The sequence below is a fragment of the Nyctibius grandis genome, chromosome 5 (assembly GCF_013368605.1).
Source record: "Nyctibius grandis isolate bNycGra1 chromosome 5, bNycGra1.pri, whole genome shotgun sequence".
In the NCBI taxonomy this organism is placed as follows: domain Eukaryota; kingdom Metazoa; phylum Chordata; class Aves; order Nyctibiiformes; family Nyctibiidae; genus Nyctibius; species Nyctibius grandis.
This window is the reverse complement of record NC_090662.1, coordinates 7974631-7996378: the sequence shown is the minus strand read 5'-3', so window position 1 is coordinate 7996378 and position 21748 is coordinate 7974631. Positions and strand designations below refer to the sequence as shown.

The window sequence follows — 21748 nt, the reverse complement described above, 5'->3', positions numbered from 1 at the left end:
GGGTAAATAATTTTCCATATAATCTCAGATTATAGCTGGGTAGGGTTATGGCTGTCCTGGTGTGGGCAGCTTCCCCCGATGTCAGAGCAAGAGCAGGGTGTCCTGGCTTGGCACTGTGAGTGCTGGGGTGGTTCAGTGTGAGAAAATGGTGAGCAATCTGGTGGGCTCCTGTCAGGTTGTGCTCCCAAGGCAGTCACAGGAGAGAAGTGGTCACCAAGCCCATCCCTCCTGGAGAGAGCAGCTCACCAGGCTTACACACTGTGACTAGTGGTACCCAATACAGTCCTGAATATTTGCACTTTATTTGCTGCAAATACAGAAACAACATACTGGGAAAGGACTTAAACAAACAAACAAAAAACCCAAAAGAAAAAGAAAAGGACTTCAAGCATTCCCCTCATGTTATTTAAGCTATATATCTGTGTCAGTCCGTGTCTGTGTCCACAAACCCATATTCAGCAAACCTTATCTCTGCAGGTAGAGCCTGATAAAGGACTAATTGCCTGAGAAATGTACAGCCCTCGGGACTGCAGTGGCAAAAGCAATTTCCTTCTTTACAATGGAGCCTTAATGAAAACCCCTCCTGCTTAATGAGAGCATGAAAGATTAAGGGACAGAGGTAGGGGTGTGGAGCTGGGCTGTGGGGTGGCTGGGGGCAAGAGGAGCCCCACGCAGGGCCAAGGGGTGACTGTGCCATCCCTGCTGGTGTGGGGGGCCCTGCCACACACCCCTGACACGCGGAGTTCACCTTCCTTCCACCCGTCTTGGGGCACCCCTGATCCAGGCGTCCTCGGTGCTGTCGGTCCTCCTGGGACGTGACCAAGGCATCGCCGTGTTGGGCCCCAGCAGAGATGAACTCAGTCCCCATGGCCGCCTCTGCTCGTCGGACCGAAATCTGGCAGCTTGTTGCTGAAGCGTTTGGGGATGAAAGTGCCCAGATTGAGGAGGGAAGAAGTGTTTGTAACAACAGTGTTTCTTTGTTTCGAGTAAAAGAGCCAAATTTAATGCAGGATACAAAGCTGACCCTGGGGTGAAAGACATTACTGAGCCTCCACAGAGGCTGCCCTCCCACCCCAGAGCCAAACCCAGCAAATCTTTGATGCGTTAGCATTTAAAAGTGAGAGAGAGAGCAAAAACCCCCTCACAAATTGTTCCAGGGAGAGAATACAACAGCAGAAGCAGCAAAGGGTGGTTAAGGTGGATTTTGCAGCAGATATCGATACAGGACAATTTCCCTGTTTCCTTTCTGCTTTAGAAATAAGATTTTTGTCAACACAGAGAGAGTCCTGGAAGAGCTAACGAAGCTTAAAGCTGAGTGAAAAAAATCATGTTCTGGGGGCTGTTCACAGCAACTCTTTCTCCTTTTTTTTTTTTTTTACCAATTAAAAAAAGAGGAGTTAACACCTGTGCCTGCTCCACTATGCCATTTTTCAAGTTTGCAGTTGTTCTCAGGGGAGGCAAAGTGACAGATTTATGCAAAGCTGCAGTTTGGATCTTTTCTTGCCCTGGAGCAAGGCTTTTATCCGAAGCTCTTCTTCCCCCCTTCATGAGGGGATGGTGAAGAGGAGGAATGCATCACGCTTGAAAAAGGCAAAGAAAAAAAATCTTTCACAGCTGTTCCTAGCAGCTGGGATATATTTAATCAGAACTAGAGATTAACATGCATCTCTGTGAAAGAGATATTTTCCTTCCCCCCATGGTTATGTTATCACCTGTGCAGCAGACAAGGCTCAGAGCTGAACCTCACAGTGAGAGGATGGAGGGGCTGCAATGGGAAGGCTATGAGCAAGTGACTTTGTGCTCTTATTCCTGGTAACTCCTGCAATGGATTGGCCCTCCAAGCAGTGTGGACAACTTCTTTGGGCTGTCTACATTGCGAAAACCCCTCCTAAGTGTTTCAGACTCCTGCAAGTCCTTAGGCTGTGCCTGTGCCCAGCTCCAGCTCTAGCAAGGCTCTTCACAGCAGGTTTTTTAGCAGGGTGTCTGCAGAAGGCAGCTCTTCTCTAACTATTGCGTTGGAGATGGGAACAGCAGAGAAGGTCTTTCCTGGTGTCTCAACAAGTGCTACCTGCACACAGACACAAATGAGTAATGGTAAATCTTCAGTAGCACAAAAACATCTGCTGTCTCCTAAGCCTTCGTTCAGGGCGGTGAGCCCTGAGCGGCAGTTTGGACTGTGCCTTCCTAGAGAGCAGTTATGTGTTATCTTCACTGCTCAGTGTGCAAACATCCTGAAATCCTCTGTCCCTGAATCATTAAGGATTTGAGAGGCAAAACTATTAACACCTATATGGGCTTTCCTGTGATGCTTGTCTTCACATTATATGAGTGCCACAAACACATTAATGGATCTGAATTCACAAGCCCTTTGTGTAGTAAGAGGCTGGTACGTATGTGACCTACCAGGCTTGCTTTTTGATCCCCAAATCTTATCCTTCCAGTCAATCTCATCCCCACCTTTCAGCCAGATATGAAGGTCTTGCCTCTACTCATAGGAACAGTCTTCAACACAAGCAAAACAAGACACTACTCTTTAGTCTTCCCTGGTGAAGAGGTCGTTGAAATATTTTCCACAGAAATCTACCCAAGATAAACATGCAAAATGTAATGTTTCAGCCTGAACAGTTAATTCAGTCCAAGGAGGAGCCAGGCAGCTTTGCTAACAGGCAATATAATCCAACAAATCATTTGCTTAGGTTGCTGCTGCTGGATTTTGTAGCCTTCACTGTCTCCAACACCACCTGCCTTGTACATGTGTCATCGACCCCTGAAGTGGTGGCCAGGGGACAGCTGTCCTGGTCTTGACAAATGACCTTGTGCTGGCTGCTGTGCGCATGCAAATGCACTGACCTACTGTGCAGCAGCACAGCAGTGAGCCTCTCCTAATGGGTTGTCAGCAAGTTGTAGGATGCATTTCACTTAGCCAAGGCAGGTTCAGAAGTAGAGGTGTTTCCTCCTTGGTAATGTCGATGGTGTGTGGAAGTATCTCATTGCCCAGGAGGTCAGGAGCAGGACTAGATGACCAACACATACCCATCAGCAGTGCTGCTCTCATCACCGGCATCCAAGTGAAACCCTCATTAATGTTTATGTTTAATGTAACAGTTTTAAACTGAAAGAGGGTAGATTTAGATTAGATATTAGGAAGAAATTCTTTACTGTGAGGGTGGTGAGATACTGGCCCAGGTTGCCCAGAGAAGCTGTGTCTGCCCCCTCCCTGGCAGTGTTCAAGGCCAGGTTGGATGGGGCTGTGAACAACCTGGTCTAGTGGAAGGTGTCCCTGCCTGTGGCAGGGGGGTTGGAACTAGATGATCTTTAAGGTCCCTTCCAACCCAAACCATTCTGTGATTCTATGATTCTATGAATGTTGGTGGCATTGCTAACCCAGCTCCTAGGGGAAGAAATTCCCCTGAGTCAGGAGGACAGTTTTGCTCAGCAACAAGCCAGCTGATTGCCTTGAGAGGAGGGAGCAGTCTGTGGTGAGGGAGCTGGATCAGAGCCCATTTCACTACCTTGGCCACGTGCTTGGGTTAACTCACTGGGTTAAGTGTAGTTTTTTTATCCTTTGCTGAGGGCAATTTCTAAAATCCAAATAAACCTCCTGTACAATGGCAGTGGGGGTGTGCTTTCATGTCAACTGCTCTGTGAACAGAGCAACTGTGTCTAAGACCTGGAAAACCCTATTCAAAAGCATACCAGAGAAGAACAAGACCTACTCAACGCAGCAAAACACAGAGCCCGTATGCTAATGGAGCAGGCCCCTGAGCCATTTTGTGAGGTTAGTCTAGATGGTTTGATGCCCTCATGATAGCAGTTCAAGAGAGAAACGTGCTGCCTGGTGGTTGGGAAATAGGTGGTTTGTGGGGAGCGGGCACATCTCATGAGTGCTGCTGGACGTTGGTGGAAGGCTATGACCCTACAGTGTCAGGGACACAGTTTATAAAGCCACCCCAGACAAGAAAACCCTTTTCTTGGTACTTCATTAAAAGTGGCCCAGAAATTGAAGTAGATGTAGGGACGCTCATGAGACGAAAGGGAGAGTGATGGTGGGGCCGTGGTGGGGAAGGCAGAGCAGCTCTCTAGCGGCAGGCAGGTCAGGAGCATGAGGACCAGCTGGGAGGCAGGGCATGACACTCATGCTAAGCCCAGCTTTCTGCAGGACAAGAGGCGATGTGAGCTGGCCAGTGTGAGACTGCTGAGCGAAAGCTGCTTTTACAGAAGGGCTCACAGCTCCTGTGGGGAAATGCAGGTGTCTCCGACGGTGTTTGCACTGGACACCTCCGATCTGTGGCCATGTAAAAAAAAAGGCTTAGGATTCTAGTTGCTTCTTTTTTCCTTTCTTGTCCCTATTTCTATAGTTTTACCATATGATCTTCAATAAGTTGACTATTAATTACTTCATTAGCTCCTTCTTTGACTAAAATTTTCCTTGACCAGCTGCTTCCCTCACTGCCCCTTCCCTCCTGTCCTGAGGCTTTTCCTGCCTTTTCTCCTGCTTCCTCTGCCTTTTTCCCACTGTTTCTAACTTTCTCTTGGGCTCTGCATCCCTGTGTCTGTCTCAGCCCTCATGTTATTTCCCATTGCCTTCATCTGTGGGACTTCATGGGGTGCAGGGGCATTTCTCACCCCTGTGGTAGTCTACAGTAATCTACTCAGTAATCTGTGCTGCCTTTCCCCTCTTTCCCACAAGTCTCCCCCTCCAGATATGCAAGCACACCTGTGCACAGGACAACATATCCCCAGAGCCAGGAGGCTGGAGTCAAACCCAGTTCAGGGAACTGCCAGCTTCAGTGGGATTTCCCCCCTCCAAATCCAGAGCTCCTTGGGTGCTGGATGAGACATGGATGGCAGGCAGTTGTGTTCCTTACCACATCCCTGGGAAGAGTCAGGTACTCCACTGATTAGTGCCATTTGAGAGAAGAGAAATGTGCTGAAAACTAAGCACGTGTTGTCTTACAATGGGAAATATTTTAAGTAAAAATGCTTTAAATTGCATAAAGGTGTTTTGTAAGAGAACTGTCATATACCATGAGACAACTTTACCGGAAAGAACATCTGTAATGAGAAACAAATCACTCTGACCTTTGCTATAGGGCTTGAAAGGAGGTTTCTTTGGGGTTGTGGAGACTCATTTGCCCTCCAGCAGTGAAAGAATTAAGATGTTATGTTTAACATAAACAGGAGGTTTAATCCCAAATCCTTATGTGAGAGAACTTTGTGTTCTCTTAAGAGTTCAGTAATTCCATAAGCAAGATGGACAGATGGGTTATTTTAGACTTAACGAAAGCAGGGGGAGGGACAGAAGGGACATCAAAAGGAATTAACTCATCAGAGTAAGAACCTGGTTGTGAAAACTGAGCAGAGTGTGAGTTCAATTGCATTAACTATGCGTGGTGCCAAGGTCTCTCATTATAAGATGGCTTTCCCCTCTTTCTGTTTTATCCAGGAAAACTGCAAGAAGAAAGGTTGGCCTGCATGGGACTATCCCAAGCCAGGGCTATGCAACCTCCTGGACACACGTGCCCATTCCTGCTCGGTCAGTAACATCATGACAGTAATGATTCTCATTACCATATGGGCTCTACACAAGATCCTCTGAGGTCAGGTGCTGGTTTCTGAGTGAAGAAGGAAAGGTAAGGTGGTTCCTGAAGACTGGAAGGCTGCACAGGGAGAGATGTTGTCTCTGATGACCTGCCTCTGCTTGATCTACCTGCACGTCATCTCTGCACTCAGCAAAGACAGAGAGGGCTTTGGTTTGGGAGCATCTTGGCCCTTTTGAAAGGCAACACCTTCCCCAGCTCAAGTTTGTCCTGCTGCTCTTCTGCTGGGAGCACAGAGTGAAGTCAGTCCTGGCAATCCGTTACCATTTAGCAGCACTAAATTCACTTTAGAAGAAGACAGTGTCAAACATGTTACCTCCAGCTGTGATTCAAAAATTAAACCAGATTCAACTCTTTGAAAACATAGGAGGGACAGGATATAAATCCAGAAAACTTGAGCTATTAAAGCAAAGGCAAAACATTTCACATCTCCCATCTTTTTATTCCAGCCAAGAAGCCAAAGGCACATACAGCACCACTTTCTTCATTGCTCCGCTGTGATCCTGCAGCTGAAGAGACCCAGTGTGAGTGTCTGGGTACAGGAGGGATGATTGCTCTGTCCCAAAACCAGGCCAGAATTGTTGCCGCTTGTCTGCAGCAAGCTCCGTTCGGTTGCTGGCTGGCCTGAGGCTATCCGCACCCCAGGGCCATTGAGCAATGACACCAATGTGAGGATGCAACAAATGGCGTTTATTTAACTGCGCAACAGCCTTATATAGTCGTCTTGTCCCGTACGAACTCACATGATAATGACACATCCTGCTCCTTTTGCCACGCCTACCTTCCGTTACAGCCCGAGATTTTCCGGTCGCCGTACCCTAATCTACCTACAAGAATTGCCTTCATTTGAGTGAGCTAGGATTGAAATGCAAACTGTACTTTGACAATACAATTTTTCTTCAGGAGTGACCAATGGAAATATTGCTCCATATTGAGTACTGCTGATTAGCAGAATAAAGGTGGTTCTTGGATGAAGGAGCAGAAAACCAAATAGGAGTGGTGGTGCTACTCTCTTCCTGGCTCTTTGGAGACCAGTCTCTACAATCCAGTGTTCATCTCTGGTCTCTGCAGGAGAAAAGTATGTTGAAAATCTGGGGCAATAAAGCTACAGCAATGACTGATAGGCTGGTCATCCTGCCACTGAGTAAAAGAAACCATTTGTATTCAGTTTATTCAAGGGAGTGCTTGATTAGTGGATTATAAATGCCAAAACTGGGTGAGGATTTCTAATAAAGGGGTTTTCTTTCAAGTGGCAGACAACAGCACAACATGATCCCATGGCTGGAAGCTGAAGCTAGGCAAATCTAGAATGGGAACAAGCACAAGATTTTAGCATTGGAAAAACTCACCAAGGGATAAGCTTGCTTCTTCACCATCTGAGACTTTAAAGTGAGGGTCGGATGTCTTCTGTTCTTTTAAATTCAGTGATGATCTTGACACAGGAGTCCTTGGGTGACATCTTCTAGACAACGTGGTCAGATTAGAATTTCCTAATGGTCCCTCTGCCTTTAAAACCTCTAATTTAGAAGAAGTGCAATTACCTGGACCTGGGTTCACCCCAGGGACAGGGGAATTAGACATCTTTATTCGTTCCTCCACAGCTGTGGGAATGATGTTTAGATATTTTTCCCATCGCCAGTTGTGTCAGTGGTATGTGTTATGCAGATGTGCGTCTACTGGGAGCTACGCTCAGACAGCACATTTCACATTGATTTATGAGCAGACTTCTGAGCACAGCAGCTTCTGGCCTCCGCTGACTTGGGCTGGAATCAGCTTGCACGTTGTTGCTATTCTTATTCTTGGACCTGCAGTCATGGCTCACGAACCAGATGCTGCAGAAATGCAGAGCCAAGGAGGTCCTTGCCTCAGAGCTCTTCTGTAAGAGCCTGGCATGAAGCAAGGGGTGGATGTGAGTAGCTAAGGGAGCCCAGGGAAAAGATGAGTGGTGAATGTGATGAGTAGTGATGAGCTGGGAAAACAGTGTGTGTAGCAGCAATTGGGGTAGACAGTGGTGGGCCAAGGCTGGATCTGCCCAGGAAAAGATGCTGCAGGACTCAAGACATGAGAGGAAAGAGCCTGCACAGCATCTTTGTGGTGTGAATGGTAGGAAAGGCACATCTGTGAGAAGCTATGGGGAAAGTGTCTACACAACCTTGCAAATAGAGAGGAAAGTGTAAGATGAGCATGACATGCAGGTTGTAAGCCCAAATGATGGATAAGAGGAGGTGATAGTGCCAGTGATTGAGAAAGAAAGAAAGGGTCACTTGGAACAAGAGTAACAGTTCCCCTTCAGCCACAACGAGTCTGAGATGAGAGCCAGATGTCCCCAGATGTCAGGGAGCCAGGTTGAGACTGGAGTTTGGGTAGGAGGACACAGCTAACAGGACAGAGCTCCATATCCAAAGGAAAGTGCATTTAAATTGGTGAGATTTGTCAGAGATTGGGCCAGAAGGAGAGGAGAGCAGGACCCAGTGGGCACAGTGAGGGCAGGATGGGGAAGATGGACAGTGGGGAAAGGTAAAGGCCGAAGGGGCAAACAAAGGGCAGAAAGATACAATGAAGGGGTAGGCAAAGATCTCCATCCATACCAGCTCTTTGATCTTTTTACTCACTTTTCCATTCAAATTCTAAATGATATTTCAGACAGTCTTTTTACCGCTGTGCTTAAAGTAAATCTTTGCAAACTCTTTGAGACAGCAGTGTATTCCCAGCTGATCCCCAAAGACAGATCCTGTTTCTTCATGCTCATGATTACTCTTCAAAAGAAAGAAACATAAAGAACTACAAGGTACTTTGACCATGGAATATGTTTTTTTTTTTAAATAGGAATCACCCAGCCCAGACATTGGTACAAAAACAGGTAAATATGATGGACCAAATGTCAAACTGTGAGAAGAATTACTCAAATTAGAGAAGCATAGAGAGAAGAAGGTAACAAAAACATCTCTTCCTGTGGGGACACTAACACAGCCAAATATTCATCTTTGTAGGTCACCCAGTTTAAAGAGGTGTGGGCAGGGGGAAAGAAATCTGGGTTTGATATTTTGTACCCTGGACTACAAAGGAATCACTGTGGATATATAAATAAAAGACAGCTGGGCTGAGGTTTCAGATCACCTACACCCATCAGAAAGGCAGCCAGACTCCAAGCACCGTGCTCTCTTGTTTGATACCTGGACTAACACTAAACTCTGTCAATACTTTAAAGGCAAAGAGAGACAGAGCAGAGCTATGTTTTATTAAAAGGCTTAAATCACCTGCATCGCCACAGAAACAGCAAAGAAAATGACACAGCCCGGAGAGAGAAACCTTTGGTTTAGATATCTGTAAAGATGTGTGGAAAAAAAGGAAGAGCTCCTGCCTGGGAAAACCACAAGCCTGTCTCAAAGTCTACAAGAGGAGGAAGTAAATGAATAACTGTGGCACATGCATGAGCGGCTGAAAGCGAAGCCTGAGTGGTAATTGGCTCTGTTGATGCTCCTCTGATTAGAGCTGGTTTTGGCTACAGCACTCGTCAGACCCACGCTCAGTTCACAGCACAAAAGTATTCACGCTGCATTGAAGAACGTCTCAGATCAACTGGTGGATCCCTGCAGAGAAACAGCAAACACAGATCTGAAGGATGCAGTCTCTGGGGAGGGTTTCTAAATCCTTACTTCGTGTCACTAATTCCTTGTTATCCAGAGCTCGAAAAGAAAGGACTCCTGGAACAGATTCAGATATTCCTGCTACTTTTCACTACCTTGGAAATGAAGGAACAGAGAAGAAAATTGATGGTGCTTCTGTGGAGAGAAATTTAACAGCAAAATCACGTTAATCACTGTGATCTGAATGTAGACAGTTCTAATTCTTTACTAAAATACTGATCTGGAAATTGCTAATGAACTCAAACAGCAAATAGCCCAAGGGACCAGCTTGTTGGGATAGGAAGGAAAGGTTACACCCTGATGAATCTCCAAAGAGCCTCCTGACAGGGAGAGGTCTCAGCTGGGGACATCTTGCAGAGGGCACGGGAGAAGACGAGCCATCCTGAGCCCTTACAACAGCACTGGGCACAGCACCAGCAAACATAAATGGAAGAGAACAAGAAAATCAGGCACTTTCAAGTGAGAAGTATTTTTATTTTTGTGTGAAGACGTGCATACCTACAGCATCTGCTCCAGAGTTATGGCCAAGACCTCCTTTCAGCTCATTCAGCTCTGAAGTCAGCTCCATGGACTCCTGCTGTATCCTCAAAACACCGACATGACCACTCTGCAGGATGACAGAGAAATTCCAAAGAACATTAATTGCTTGCTTCCATACTCCGGTACCACCAAAAAGAGAGTTGGAGAGCATTGCCCACAGTCAGCGTACGCCAGCAAATGCTGTTGTGTTTTCTGAGACGGCTCAGTGATTCAAACACTCTCACCAAATATAAGCTGTTTAATTTAGAATATTAACAGTAGCATTAAGGAAAGACACATCCATATTTTGGGTGTGGGCTGCCCATGTCCCTCCCTTTCTCACCCTGTCCTCCTTCCCAGCTGCTACGTGGTGGCTAACTGAAATGTGAGGAGTAGCAGAACAGATCACAGCTTAGATTAGATATTTCCGAAGTTGTTTGAGAACAGTTGACCATTACTCATTTGCCACACAGTAAACAGACATGAAGCTTAAATATGAGCCTCTTCTACCCAGAAGATATCCATCTTATATGTATACACAGAAGAAATGGCAATTGTGTTTCACACAAGATGGGAATTTGGTCCCCAGGACAAAACCAACCAACCTACGGTTACAAACATCTCATCAGCTTCTCGGGGCTCTACTTCCTCAGCAGCAGTGCTGGAGTAATAACATACCTGTATGTTGCTGCTCACACCCAACACAAGATTCACGTTGCTGAAGCTGGCAGGCTCTGACACTGGTTGCACGTCTTGGAGAGACCATGGAGAGACCACCTTGGACAAGCTGAACATCTCTCCCATCACTTGCAGCACTTCTCTCTTTCTTCACTTGACCTCCATGTCTTTGGCAATGTCTTGAAGCACTGTTTCTCAACAGAAACCTGAGGTTCATACCAAGGCCTCCATGAACACTGGATTGCACAAAATGCCTGCAGGACTGCCCCAGCTTTGTCTGAAGTCAACATCAGCCTCAATTCTTTGTTTTTCTCCTAAGTTCTTATTTATGTATCTAAAAACTGCTGAATGAGGCTCTGAAACCTTCTCTACCACAATGTAGTCCCTTCAGTTTCCAAAGCAAAAGCAGTTTTTCCTGATGGTTAACATTAAAAAAATACTGAGCTTCTTGGTCTGTTGGGATTTTCTGAGGATATTTTCTTCAAAAGATTCTTTTCAGGATTGTCTTTTAAGCTTTTTTCCTGAAAGTTGGAAGCAATTTGTTGATCTTCAAGAAACAGATTGTAAAAAAAAACAGTTAGAAAAGCTCTATCTGACATTCTGGAGTTTTTGTTAGGGAAAAAAAAAATCAAAATCTGTTTCTGTTTTAGCAAGAACCAACTTTGCTGTTCTTGTGTAAAGCTGTGATGAAATACATTGTAGGACCATGCCATCATGAAATATGAATATTACCTTTGTTAAACTCTTCAGCACACAGCTGAGTCTGATGAAACTATTCCAGAGGGAGGCACTTGTCACAGAAGAAGTCTTGTCTCGCTGTCATGAAATTGGCTCAGCATTATTTAACTGATGATTCATTATTTTGCACATTATTTCGAACAGCAGTCATGGACGAGGACCCCCCTATACCAGGCACAGCACAAACATGGAACAAAAACGCACCTCCTTCTCCCAAGAGCTCCTAGTCTTTGTAGAGGACTGGAGAGGCAGATGGAGACAGACAGACACTCAGACGGACAGAGGATGGGATTAAAGGAACCAGCCAGGACATGCTGTCAAACTTTTAGTAACCATCCCAGCTAGGGAGAGATTTAACTGGGACCGTGTCTCCATGATATTCATATTCTAACAGAAGTTTCTAAGGGTCCCATGCCCATTCCTGACTCTATTATCCCCAGTGAGATCAGATGTGGGAAAAGGAGAATACTGAAATAGAAAGAGGCTATTTTGGGCTGTGGGTGGTGCAGGGCCCCTGGGGACCTTCGGGAGAAGCCCCACAGCAGTTCGTATGCGGGTAGAGGGGTCAGTCTCTGAGCCATCTGCCAAAAAGCTGGAGGAGCCCAAAGCTGACTCAGCCAGTTCTAGGAGGAAACAGTGGGGAGCGAAAGTATATCGAGAGCTGGCTTTTTATTTTTACCTTGCTCACCAGATGCATTTTGAAAAACGATTTCAGGCTGCTAGGAAGAGCTGCTCTCCTCCACTTGCGAGGTTTTTCTCCATCCTCATCTGAAGTAGGAGAAGTGGGTGACCAGGGTTACAAACTTACACACACACACACACCCCTTCAGTTTCCCAGGCTCTTCTTTCCCAGCAGGAGCTGTGCACAGCCCCCTGCTCCACTGGGACCCTCGCACTTCCAGCACCCTACAAGCCACCCCTTCACCTCCCAGAGCTCTGCGGGCTGCCAGTGCCCATTCCGGGGGCTGCCCCCATCCCGGAGTGTTCTTGCCCTTCGCATCTCTGCTCTCTTACATCTTGCCTCTTTGCACTCTCTGTCCTGTCCACTTCTTCCCTTTGCATTCCTCCTCTTTGCAACTCTGCCTTTGCATCCCTCCCCTTTGTATCCCTCCCTTTTCACCTCCCCCTTTGCACCTCTCTCGTTTACATCCCTCCCCTTTGCCTCTCTGCCCCCTTCTCATCTCTGCCTTTTCCCATCCCTCCCTTTTACATCTCTGCTCCTCGCATCTCTGCCCCTGGGCACCCCCGGTCCCTCTGCCCCTCGACCCTTTGCCCCTTTGCCCCTTTGCACCCCTGTCTGCTTGGATCTCAGCCCTTTGGGGACCTGCCTCCTGGCACCCTCTGCTTTCTCCCCCCGCCCCTTGGCACCTTCCCTGCCCCTTCGCATCTCCGCCTCGCCGCTTCCCTCCCTGCCGTTCCCACCCCGGCCCTTTCGCACCTCTCCCCCCAGCCTCCCCGTCCCCCGCAGCCTCCGGGGCAGCTCCGGGCCGTCCTTCCCCTCCCCAGCCCCAACCTCCAACCCCCCTCCCCTGCCCGCCCGCCGCTGCGAGCCCCCGGCCCGGCCGCGATGCCGCCCGCTCCGCGGCTGCTGCCGCTGCTGGCGCTGGGGCTGGCGCTGGGGCCGGGGGCGCGGGCGGGCGGCGGGGGGGGCTGCCAGCTGCCGGCCGAGTGGCGGCCGCTCAGCGAGGGCTGCCGGGCCGAGCTGGCCGCGATCATCGTGTACGCGCGGGTGCTGGCGCTGCACCCCGACCCCTACGGCGCCTACAACTACCTGCCTTGGCAGCGGGGACCCCCCGGCGGCCCCCACCAAGGAGCCGGGGGGCTCTTTTATTCCGCCGAGATCGAGCTGCTGTGCGACCAGGCGTGGGGCAGCATGCTGGAGGTGCCCGCCGGCTCCCGCCTCAACCTCACCGGCCTCGGCTACTTCTCCTGCCACTCGCACACCGTCATGCAGGGCTACGCTTATTTCTTCTTCCTCCGGTGAGTCCCGAGATGGGGGGGGCGTGCGTGTGAGTCCGGGGGTTGGGGTCGGCATCCCGGCTCCGGGGCATCTCCGCGGCCGGGGGGACGCCCGCCCGCTCCCGCCCGGGAGGGTTCGCTCTGTCCCGCAGCGCCGTCTGCTTTGCGGAGCCACCCAGAGTTTCATCAGGAAAAAACAACCCCAAACCCATCATATCCCAGCATCGCCGGGCAGCAGATGTACGGGGAGCTGCTGGTGAGTAGCTCCTGGGTGCTGCTGCTTTTGTTTTTACGGCGGGACGGTCACGGCGCTGGAGAGAGGCCAGCGCCTGTTCGCCCAAGTTTGGCATGGGAGTTAAAAACCCATCCCTAAACACTCCCCCGAGAGCTTTCTCTCAGCTCTCCTAAGTCTCAGCCAAATCCAGACTTTGGGCTCATCGAAAGAATAAGGAAATAAACCACAATGTGGGAACAGAGCCATCGCCGCGACCTTTCGATCCAAGAGCATTTGCGAAATGCTACTCAGTGGCTTGTTTTGAAATACTTGGTATATTCTTACACTGGGTGCGTAACGAAACACAGTTTGATGCTGTCTAGTGCTCGGTCTGTGGCAATATCTTTAAACACATTTTACACAAGTTATTTATTGACTGCTTGAAGGAATACTTAAACTCGGGGATCACAGGCAAAGTGATGCAAATTCAGTAAGAACCACGGACCAAAATATAGCTTTGCCTCATTCCTGGGGGTTCGTTGATGTCTGCAGGGCAGTAGGAGCCTGTTAGGTCCTTACTGCTGCTGCCTGGGCCAGTTCTCTGTGGTGGAAGTTGCCGTCTTGGCAACTAAGTGCCAGGAGAGCTGAGCGCCATGAGTTGGCTAAAAGTCTGTCTGTGTGACTTTGGTGGCACTTGTTGAGCCAGGCTGAAGTATGACGGGTGACTTCTGCGGGAGACGAAGGACAGTTTAGCCTCACAGCGGGCTGCCCGTGTGATTTGTATTTCAGAATGGATGAGAACTACATCCTCCTGCCGCACGGAGTCAACTTCCAGGAGGCGATTTTCCCGGACACGCAGGAGAACAGAAGGATGTTTGCCAGCCTTTTCCAGTTTTCTAACTGCTCGCAGGCACAGCATGTGTTGAGCTTCTCCAGTGACTGGGAGATTCAAGAGGACAACCGGGTAAGGGATTTATTTGCTTTCCAGTGCTTGTTTTCTAAGTGGGCACAGGCATTCCCATGTCATTTGCAAACATATCTATGAATGCAGAGCAACAGGTCCCTGATTTTCCTGGTCCTTTGGTGGTATCACTGGCAAAGTAACACACTGGTAGGGAGATGTTAAACTCTGTTGTCAAAGCTGACTTCTCTGTTAGCTTTTTAGCTTCCCATGGACCTGAGCAAAGCTTGGTATCAACCTGTTCATGAGCAATAGGTTGGAAACCAGCATTGCATGTGGTCCTGTCCTACTCCACCCAGGTCGTTCCTGGGTTTGTTATCTCTAGACCCCATACTTCAGTTGAAATGTTCAGGAGCAGAGCTTCGCTTTTGTACTTCTGTGTTCATTTCATGTAGAGAGAGCAGTGCCTGGACCATGACAGACTGTAAGGGATTATTCTTGCCTAACTCCACACAACAGCATAAGCATCTACTGCTAAACTAATCACCCTAAGCTGTCTTGGTAGCAGCTGGGGAAAAAAGAGACTCTTGAGGGCACGATTCATCTGAGCGAAGAGGGCATGGTTCATCCGAGCGACGCCGGCACCTCCTTGTGAACAAGCTGAATGAAATGCCTCTTTCTCCTCTCAAGGGAGGCCACAGCAAGTAGTTCACCCTCTAGGCAATCCTCCCTTAAGAAAGTACACTTTTAGTACGGAAAGTCCACCATTGTTAGTGGCTTCTGAGCCCCTTTATGGGGCTATAGTGTGTGTAATAAATGCAAGATTTTAATAAACACTTCCTTGGCAGCAAGAAGCAATGTGCAGTTATGTATGTGCATGTTCTGGGTATTCATATACATTCGCAAAAGTGGAACTTGGAGAGCTGTTTTAATGCCAAACCTTGTTTTGTGAGGCTAGTGGTTTCCACTGGTAGCCGAGAACATTTTAAGCACCTCTTTAGGTCAGGATGGACAGGACGTGTCATCGCTTGCGTCGTCTGTGGATTCATACAAGGCACAATATTTGTGTACGGCAGCAGATGTGCTAGTGGCTTGTTTGGGAGATGGATGGAGGGAGCTCGGTGGCTGGCCGAGCCCTTTCCTTTCACCAGCTGGCTGACCGCCAGCGTACAAAGTTTGAGCTGCTGTGTGGCCATCTGGCCAGTGACACAACCCCGCTCCTTGGGATGCCCTGTGAGCAAGGGTTTTCCCATTGCTGATATTTTGGGGAGGGAGTAGGGGATGGTGACCTTCAAATACATATTTGGGGATAGCAGCAGGAGTTGATATTTAAGAGAAAATTAATTATCTTACAATTAGATTGCAGAGCCGTAACGCTGGCTCGGCAAGAAGGGGGAGGCGTAGAGCCCCAGTCCCAGCCCTGCCTCCTCCCTGCCAGCCCGCAGGCTCCCCAGTGCCCCAAGCAATGTATTTGGCAAGTAAAGGCACTGCCGCTGCCAAATCCACAGATTTTACTCTGGGGGAGCAAAGTGGCATTGGGGGACCACCAGATCCAACTCCCAGTATCTGCTTGTGATGCCTCTGCGCTGTTTGTTTAACCGTGCTGAGCTAAACGTAGGGGATCTTGATGGGTTGGTGCTCATTTATGCCAGCAGTGAATCTCGCCAGTTAGCTCTGATGGAAATCACAAGGCAGAAACCCCCAGGGTATGTTGGGGCAACCCAAAGCGTATGTATCAAAAGTGCATTTCAGCTGTTGCGCTCTTTGACCCCGCGCAGCTGCGAGCAGATTAGGGGCGGATTAGAGCTGCTGGTCACACAGACCGGGGCTGGGGGCTTTACATGCTTCAACACCCACCCGGGGAGTGAATAAATTCAGCACAAGTGACGGACGCTTTGTCTCCCCTTCGTAATGAAAAGTAAAAGCTTCCTCTGCACCAGTTAAAAATAGTTCAGGCTGACTGTGCTCCCATTCAGCTCCTGCATCTGTGTTTGCCCAGCCCAGCGCTGGCTCCCGGCGCCTGCGTGCCCCAGCCTGGGAAGGGGATGGCATTTCTGGCTGCCACGGTATTAGGAATTTCTTTCCCAGTTCTTCCCAATTCAGGAGCCCGTGTCCAGGGTGCAGCTCTCTTCATCATTTTGCTCCTCTCTTTGCCTTGTCACATCTGATGGTGACTTGCCCAAATGGCACCACATCTACTTGCATCATTACTTGGAGCATTATTCTTGAAGCTTTCTGGAAAAGAGGCTCTTTGGGAGCCTGAGGACACCCAAGGGTGGCTTCTGTGATGGTGTCAAGTTGTGGAGAGCTTGGACAGAGAGGCAAGGGTCTTCTGATGCAGTGAGGAGTCAGGGGTCTCACTAGCTGCTGCGTACTGATGTAAATTGCTAGTTAAAACCCATCATGGATGTTTTGTGCAGTCAGAGGGAAGAGATGGAGACGCTGAGATCCTGAGAGCAGAAGGCAGCTGGGGCAAAGCTCTGGTTCCAGGAGTTAGTAGGGACGGTCCTGCCTCTGGGTTTTGGGACAGCTGCATGCAGGGACAGCTACATGCAGGGACAGCTTAAAAAGTGGCTCTGTCAAAAAGCAGCGTGCCCATGTAGGTTTGGAATAAAGGAGTGATGAAATCTCCTGCTTATAGCTGGATCCTGTACTCCAAAAGACTTTTTAAATCCCTGTATTTGCTCATGGCCCTGTGCCCTATTCTTGATCTGTTTCTGGGGTGGACATTTTAAGGGAGAATTTGGCGCTGGAAGCATGAGCAGTTGCAATGAATAATTCATGTTTGTAGCTCTGGGGTGAGAGAGCCCCGTCATGGGTGAACAACTTTTGCCTCACGTAACGCTGCGCCCAGCAAGAGGTCCCTTCTGCGGGGTGTGCCTGAGCCAGCCGCGGAGCAGGGGACCCAAAGGTCCTCGCTGACACGCTGTCCTCCTGCTCGCCCTCTTCTCTCGGCAGTGCTCCTTGCATGCAGGCAGCCTTGTCTGGCCTGTCCCAATGGGCGAAATGAGGAAAACTCTGACAGCTCCTTCTCCTCCTCTCAGCAAGTGTCTGATGATGCGAAAGAGAGCAAAGAGATGTGCAGGAACTTCTCGATGCACAGGGATGTGCCACCTGCCTTTTCCTTTGCAGGAGAACCCTTTTGATTTTTGGAAAGCCCTTATAATTTTCAGAAAGCCCCATGGCACATGGTGAAAGGAGGCCAGTCCCAAGGCACATCTCGTTGGGGATAATACATTCCTCATCCTGGGCTTGCTGCTGTCACTGGAAGCTAATTCCAGCTGTGTTTTTAAACCCCTTGCAGTCTGGGCTGAGGGCCAGGTGCTGCTTTCCATAGTTTTCCAATAACCCCACAGTCTCATAAATTCACTCAGGTGCTGGCCACTCTGGAGAGCCTCGGTAGCTTCGGCTGGCGTTTCTTTAGGCACGTGCATTTTGGCTCCTAGGTTTGCAGAGGCAGTAATTAATTGGGCTCCATCCTGACTTTTCTCACAGCCTCTCAGCGATGTTTGCAGACCTCCTGCTTTACTCCTGCTCACCGTCAGCAGTTCCCGCAAGGTTGTTGCTAAAGCCCCAAGTTCCCACCAGGCTTGAGGTTGGAGTTGGGTTTGTAATGAGTGGCTGTAACTTCTCACAGAGTGAGGGGCCCTTTCTTGTAGCACTTTGCAGGTACCTGGGTCCCAGGTTTGGCCCAGTCCCAGAGCTGATGTTGGTGGAGATAATAACACAGGAATGCTCCTTTTTTCCTTGCGTAGTTACAGTTTTGATTGATTCTTCCCACCTTCTGCACTGGGAGAAATGCAGCATTCGCCTAGCCAAGGAATCTTGCAGTCACAGCAGTTTCTTTTAATAAGGTGCTTTTATTAAAGAAAGGAACAATTAAGAAGTAATAAAAGCCTAATTAAAATTCTTAAAAGCTCTGTTTTTACCCAAGTCTCATGTTGACCCCCTGAGGGAAGACCCACAGACGTATCAAAGGGTTTGTAAAGTCTGACAGCCTCCTGCGCAGGCGTGCCAGGCTGTCCTGTGCCAGCCGGTGTGCAGGCTCCAGGTCACCCCTGCCTCAGGAAAACACCCCAGACACCCCTTTTCCTTTACTCCCTGCTTCCCCCAGTGCCCCTAAAATTGCTCACAACCCGCTGCTTGCTGCCCAGTTATTCTCCGGTGCAGCCGGCGGTGCTGAGGTTTCATTACTGATGCTTTTAGGGAGCATCCTGGTGACCTTTTCTTGCTCAAAAGGAGTCCAAGGGGGCAGACTTGTTTTTTGGGAGATGGGGATGAGCATTTGGCCGTGCAGCCAGCATCCTCCAGGGATGGAGAAGGGGAACAGGAAAATCGTGAAGGCCTGGAGAGCATCCATATGTGCCAACACCTGTTTCTCACAACAAATTTTTCCCATGGCTAAGTGCTAAATGACACTTTTCTGCGTGCAGGGCGTTGATTTCTGCTCGCTCAAGCTGGGAGGTGGGGATCGTCCCTTCGGTTTCCCCCCTCCAGAAGTGCCTGCTGCTAAGCCTGGGGGTGATGCAGTGGGTTGGGATTGAAATCCTGCCCCCTGCAGAGTTTTAGCATTTTAGTGCAAATCTCGAGGCTCTAGTTTCTCCTCCCGACTTGGCCTTCTGCAGATTTGTGCGATCTCTTAAATAAGACCTCGTTGCCTTTTCTGCACGCGAGGGATTACACCGAAGTGACCCAAGGTCTGGTGATAATGAGGTCTATGGAAGTGTCAAACTGCGCTTGTCATTATTTATTTTTCAGAGGGGTTTTAACTCCTGAGTTTGTCAACAGGTTGATAGGGAAACATGGTCTTTTGACCTTCATTCCAGCTTGCTGTGAGCTGTGGAGGTGCTCACGACCTGGGGCCGTGTGGTGCTTCTTTTACAGGGCAGCTTCCTCCCCTTTTTTTTTTCACTCAGAAGAGCTGCAAAACGACCCCGTGTGCATCATAACGAGGGAATTAACAGCAGCGTGTCAAAGTGACCATGAGCAACTGTGAGAGCACTGGCACTGTGATAAAACCCATGGAAATTAAGGAGTCCAATAACTTCAATTAAGCCTGGCGAGATCGCAGGGAGAGATTACATCTTTTATTAAGCCTCTCTCCCTGCATTGCCTCTCCTCCTCTCAAGCATCAGAGCCACAACCACATGGTTACTTCAATTAATTTAGATGAACAGACTTGCCTTCTGAGAGACCTCCAGAGATTTATCTGGGTAATAATAAAGCTTTTATGAAAGCAGTCATATTCCCAAATAAAAAGTAAGGTAATTAGTGGGTTAGCAGGGCAGTCTACAAATACCTGCTTGGCATCTTTGGGCCTGGGTCCTCTTCTCTGGTGGCACTTTGGCTGCTGTAATAACCCGATGACCTGATTAGGACAGCAGCAAGGCTTTGGAGCAGCTGAAAAGGGAAAAGCGATGTAATTGCATAAACGACCTTGCTATTATTATGCAAAGCAAAAAATTAAATTAAATGGCATCCTTCCTCTGAGGAAGTAGAGGAAATAGTTTCAGAGCTATTTGTATTTTAGCAAACGGCTGTGTGCATGGACTGGGAGTCTCTGAGTCAGATCATTCCCTGAACCCACCTGTGGGCAGCAGCACATTTGCTCAGCAGTGGCCCCAGCCTGTTTCTGCCCTGATGCTCTCAGCTGCATGAATAGTAGCGGCTCTCATTCAGCAACACTTCACAGGACCACGAGGGCTTAAATCACAGAGAAATAGCTGCTTACACAGAAGGGCTACCAGAGAAGGGCTGGCTCACATGACATTTTCCATGGGGACCTGTTTTCATCCATCTCCCCAGGCAACGTGCTTCCAGAGAGGGGGCAAGAAGAAGGAAAGTTGGAGAAGTCCTCATGATTTTTTTGACTTCCCTGATTTTGAGTCTGGACAGTGATTAAATAGTATTGTGGGTGGGTACCTGCTGGAGGGATGCCTGTGGCATCTCTGGAGAGAGCCCGAGCTGCCTTGGATGCAGGGACAAGAGCTCTTCCTGCAGTGGCTGAGACGGACATTGGTGATGCTGAAGGTGATTCTGCTATGTGAATCATGCAAAGCCTGGCCACTAGAAAAAAAAGCTGATAACTGTAATGGATTTCAGCTGAAATTTCATCCGCGGTATCCATTGAGATAAAATGAAAAAGCATTTTGGTTTTTCTCTTTTAGAAGTTAAGCACTTTTGCTCTTGAGGAGTTCTCTCTCTGCTCCAAGTGCTGTGAGACGAATCATAGGACTGGAAACGCTGGTCGTGGAGTCCAGAGGCAGCAGTTTCAGGGGAAGGACTGGTCTGGAAAAGAGCAGGCAGCAGGCTGGCTTGGTTAAGACAGTTTGCTTTAATTCCCATGTACTGGCCTTTTGTGTTTGCTTGTGGCATAAACCGCATAAGGGATCCTCCCTTCCCTGGTCCTAAGGCGCTAAGGAAATAGAAAATATTCTCAGTTCAAAACAGTGCTACGTGGCAAGGGCAGGGTAAAAAGACCTTGAAATGGATGAAAGTAAGATCCAATATCTAAAGGTTTGAAAATCTCATTTTACGTTCAGTTTCTTGCCCTGTCATTTGTTAGAAGAGTTGTTGCTCCATTAGCCTAATGGCATGATAGAAAGTGTACATCGCTTCTGGGTTGTTTTAATCGTGATTTACAGTGCTTTTGTTTTCCTCCCAGAAACTCAGCCAGAGCGTACCCCCTTCCCTACAATCTGTGTTTAATTTGAATGCATGTAAGCAATAAGAGATGAAATGGAGAACTGCTGACAAGTGTCTGGGATGAGGGGAGACCATGAGACTGTTGATCTGTTTGGGTAACATCCCCGAGAGTCTTTTGGCATAGAAATGGCATTGACTCATTTCCAAACCTTCCCACCCAGGCTGTAGTAGGGAACTCTTAGAGGTCTGATTGGCATCTCCCTATCAGTTTTCTGTCTTCCCACATGCACACAGGCTGCTAAAATACAGAATAAAAGATCACGGAGTAGTTCAAAATAGTCTTATCCATGGGATGTTTCCATTGCATATGGTCTTCCTTATATTTATAGCACCCAGAAGGTGTTCTGAGCATTTCCCAGGAGAAAAATGGGGAAATTTCTTTGGTTTTAGGGTGTCTCTTAGAGACACCTTATTTTTGTATCAGGAGGCAGGTTGACTGACTGCCGTATACAATGCAGGAGGGATGATCTGAGGTAGCATGGGAGCTTTGAATTTGATGTTGGTGAATCCAGAGGGACCTTGACAGGCTTGAGAGGTGGGTCTGTGCGAACCGTGTGAAGATCAACAAGGCAAAGTGCAAGGTCCTGCATGTGGGTCGGGGCAATCCCAAGCACAAATACAGGCTGGGCGGAGAACGGATTGAGAGCAGCCCTGAGGAGAAGGACTTGGGGGTGATGGTCGACGAGAAGCTCAACATGAGCTGGCAATGTGTGCTTGCAGCCCAGAAGGCCAACCGCATCCCAGGCTGCATCAAAAGCAGTGTGGCCAGCAGGTCAAGGGAGGGGAT

The 21748-nt window shown here is 48.6% G+C and overlaps 1 protein-coding gene across 2 annotated transcripts in view; it reads left to right on the top strand.

The window, feature by feature from the left end:
- Nucleotides 1-12749: 12749 nt before the first annotated feature.
- CCDC3 (coiled-coil domain containing 3) overlaps nucleotides 12750-21748 on the top strand; it is a 48229-nt gene continuing 39230 nt past the window's right edge. For both annotated transcript variants that reach the window (XM_068401609.1, XM_068401608.1), the window contains exons 1-2: nucleotides 12750-13162; nucleotides 14145-14319. In XM_068401609.1, the coding sequence (XP_068257710.1) occupies nucleotides 12750-13162; nucleotides 14145-14319 (588 nt within the window). The remainder of the gene's footprint in view (nucleotides 13163-14144; nucleotides 14320-21748) is intronic.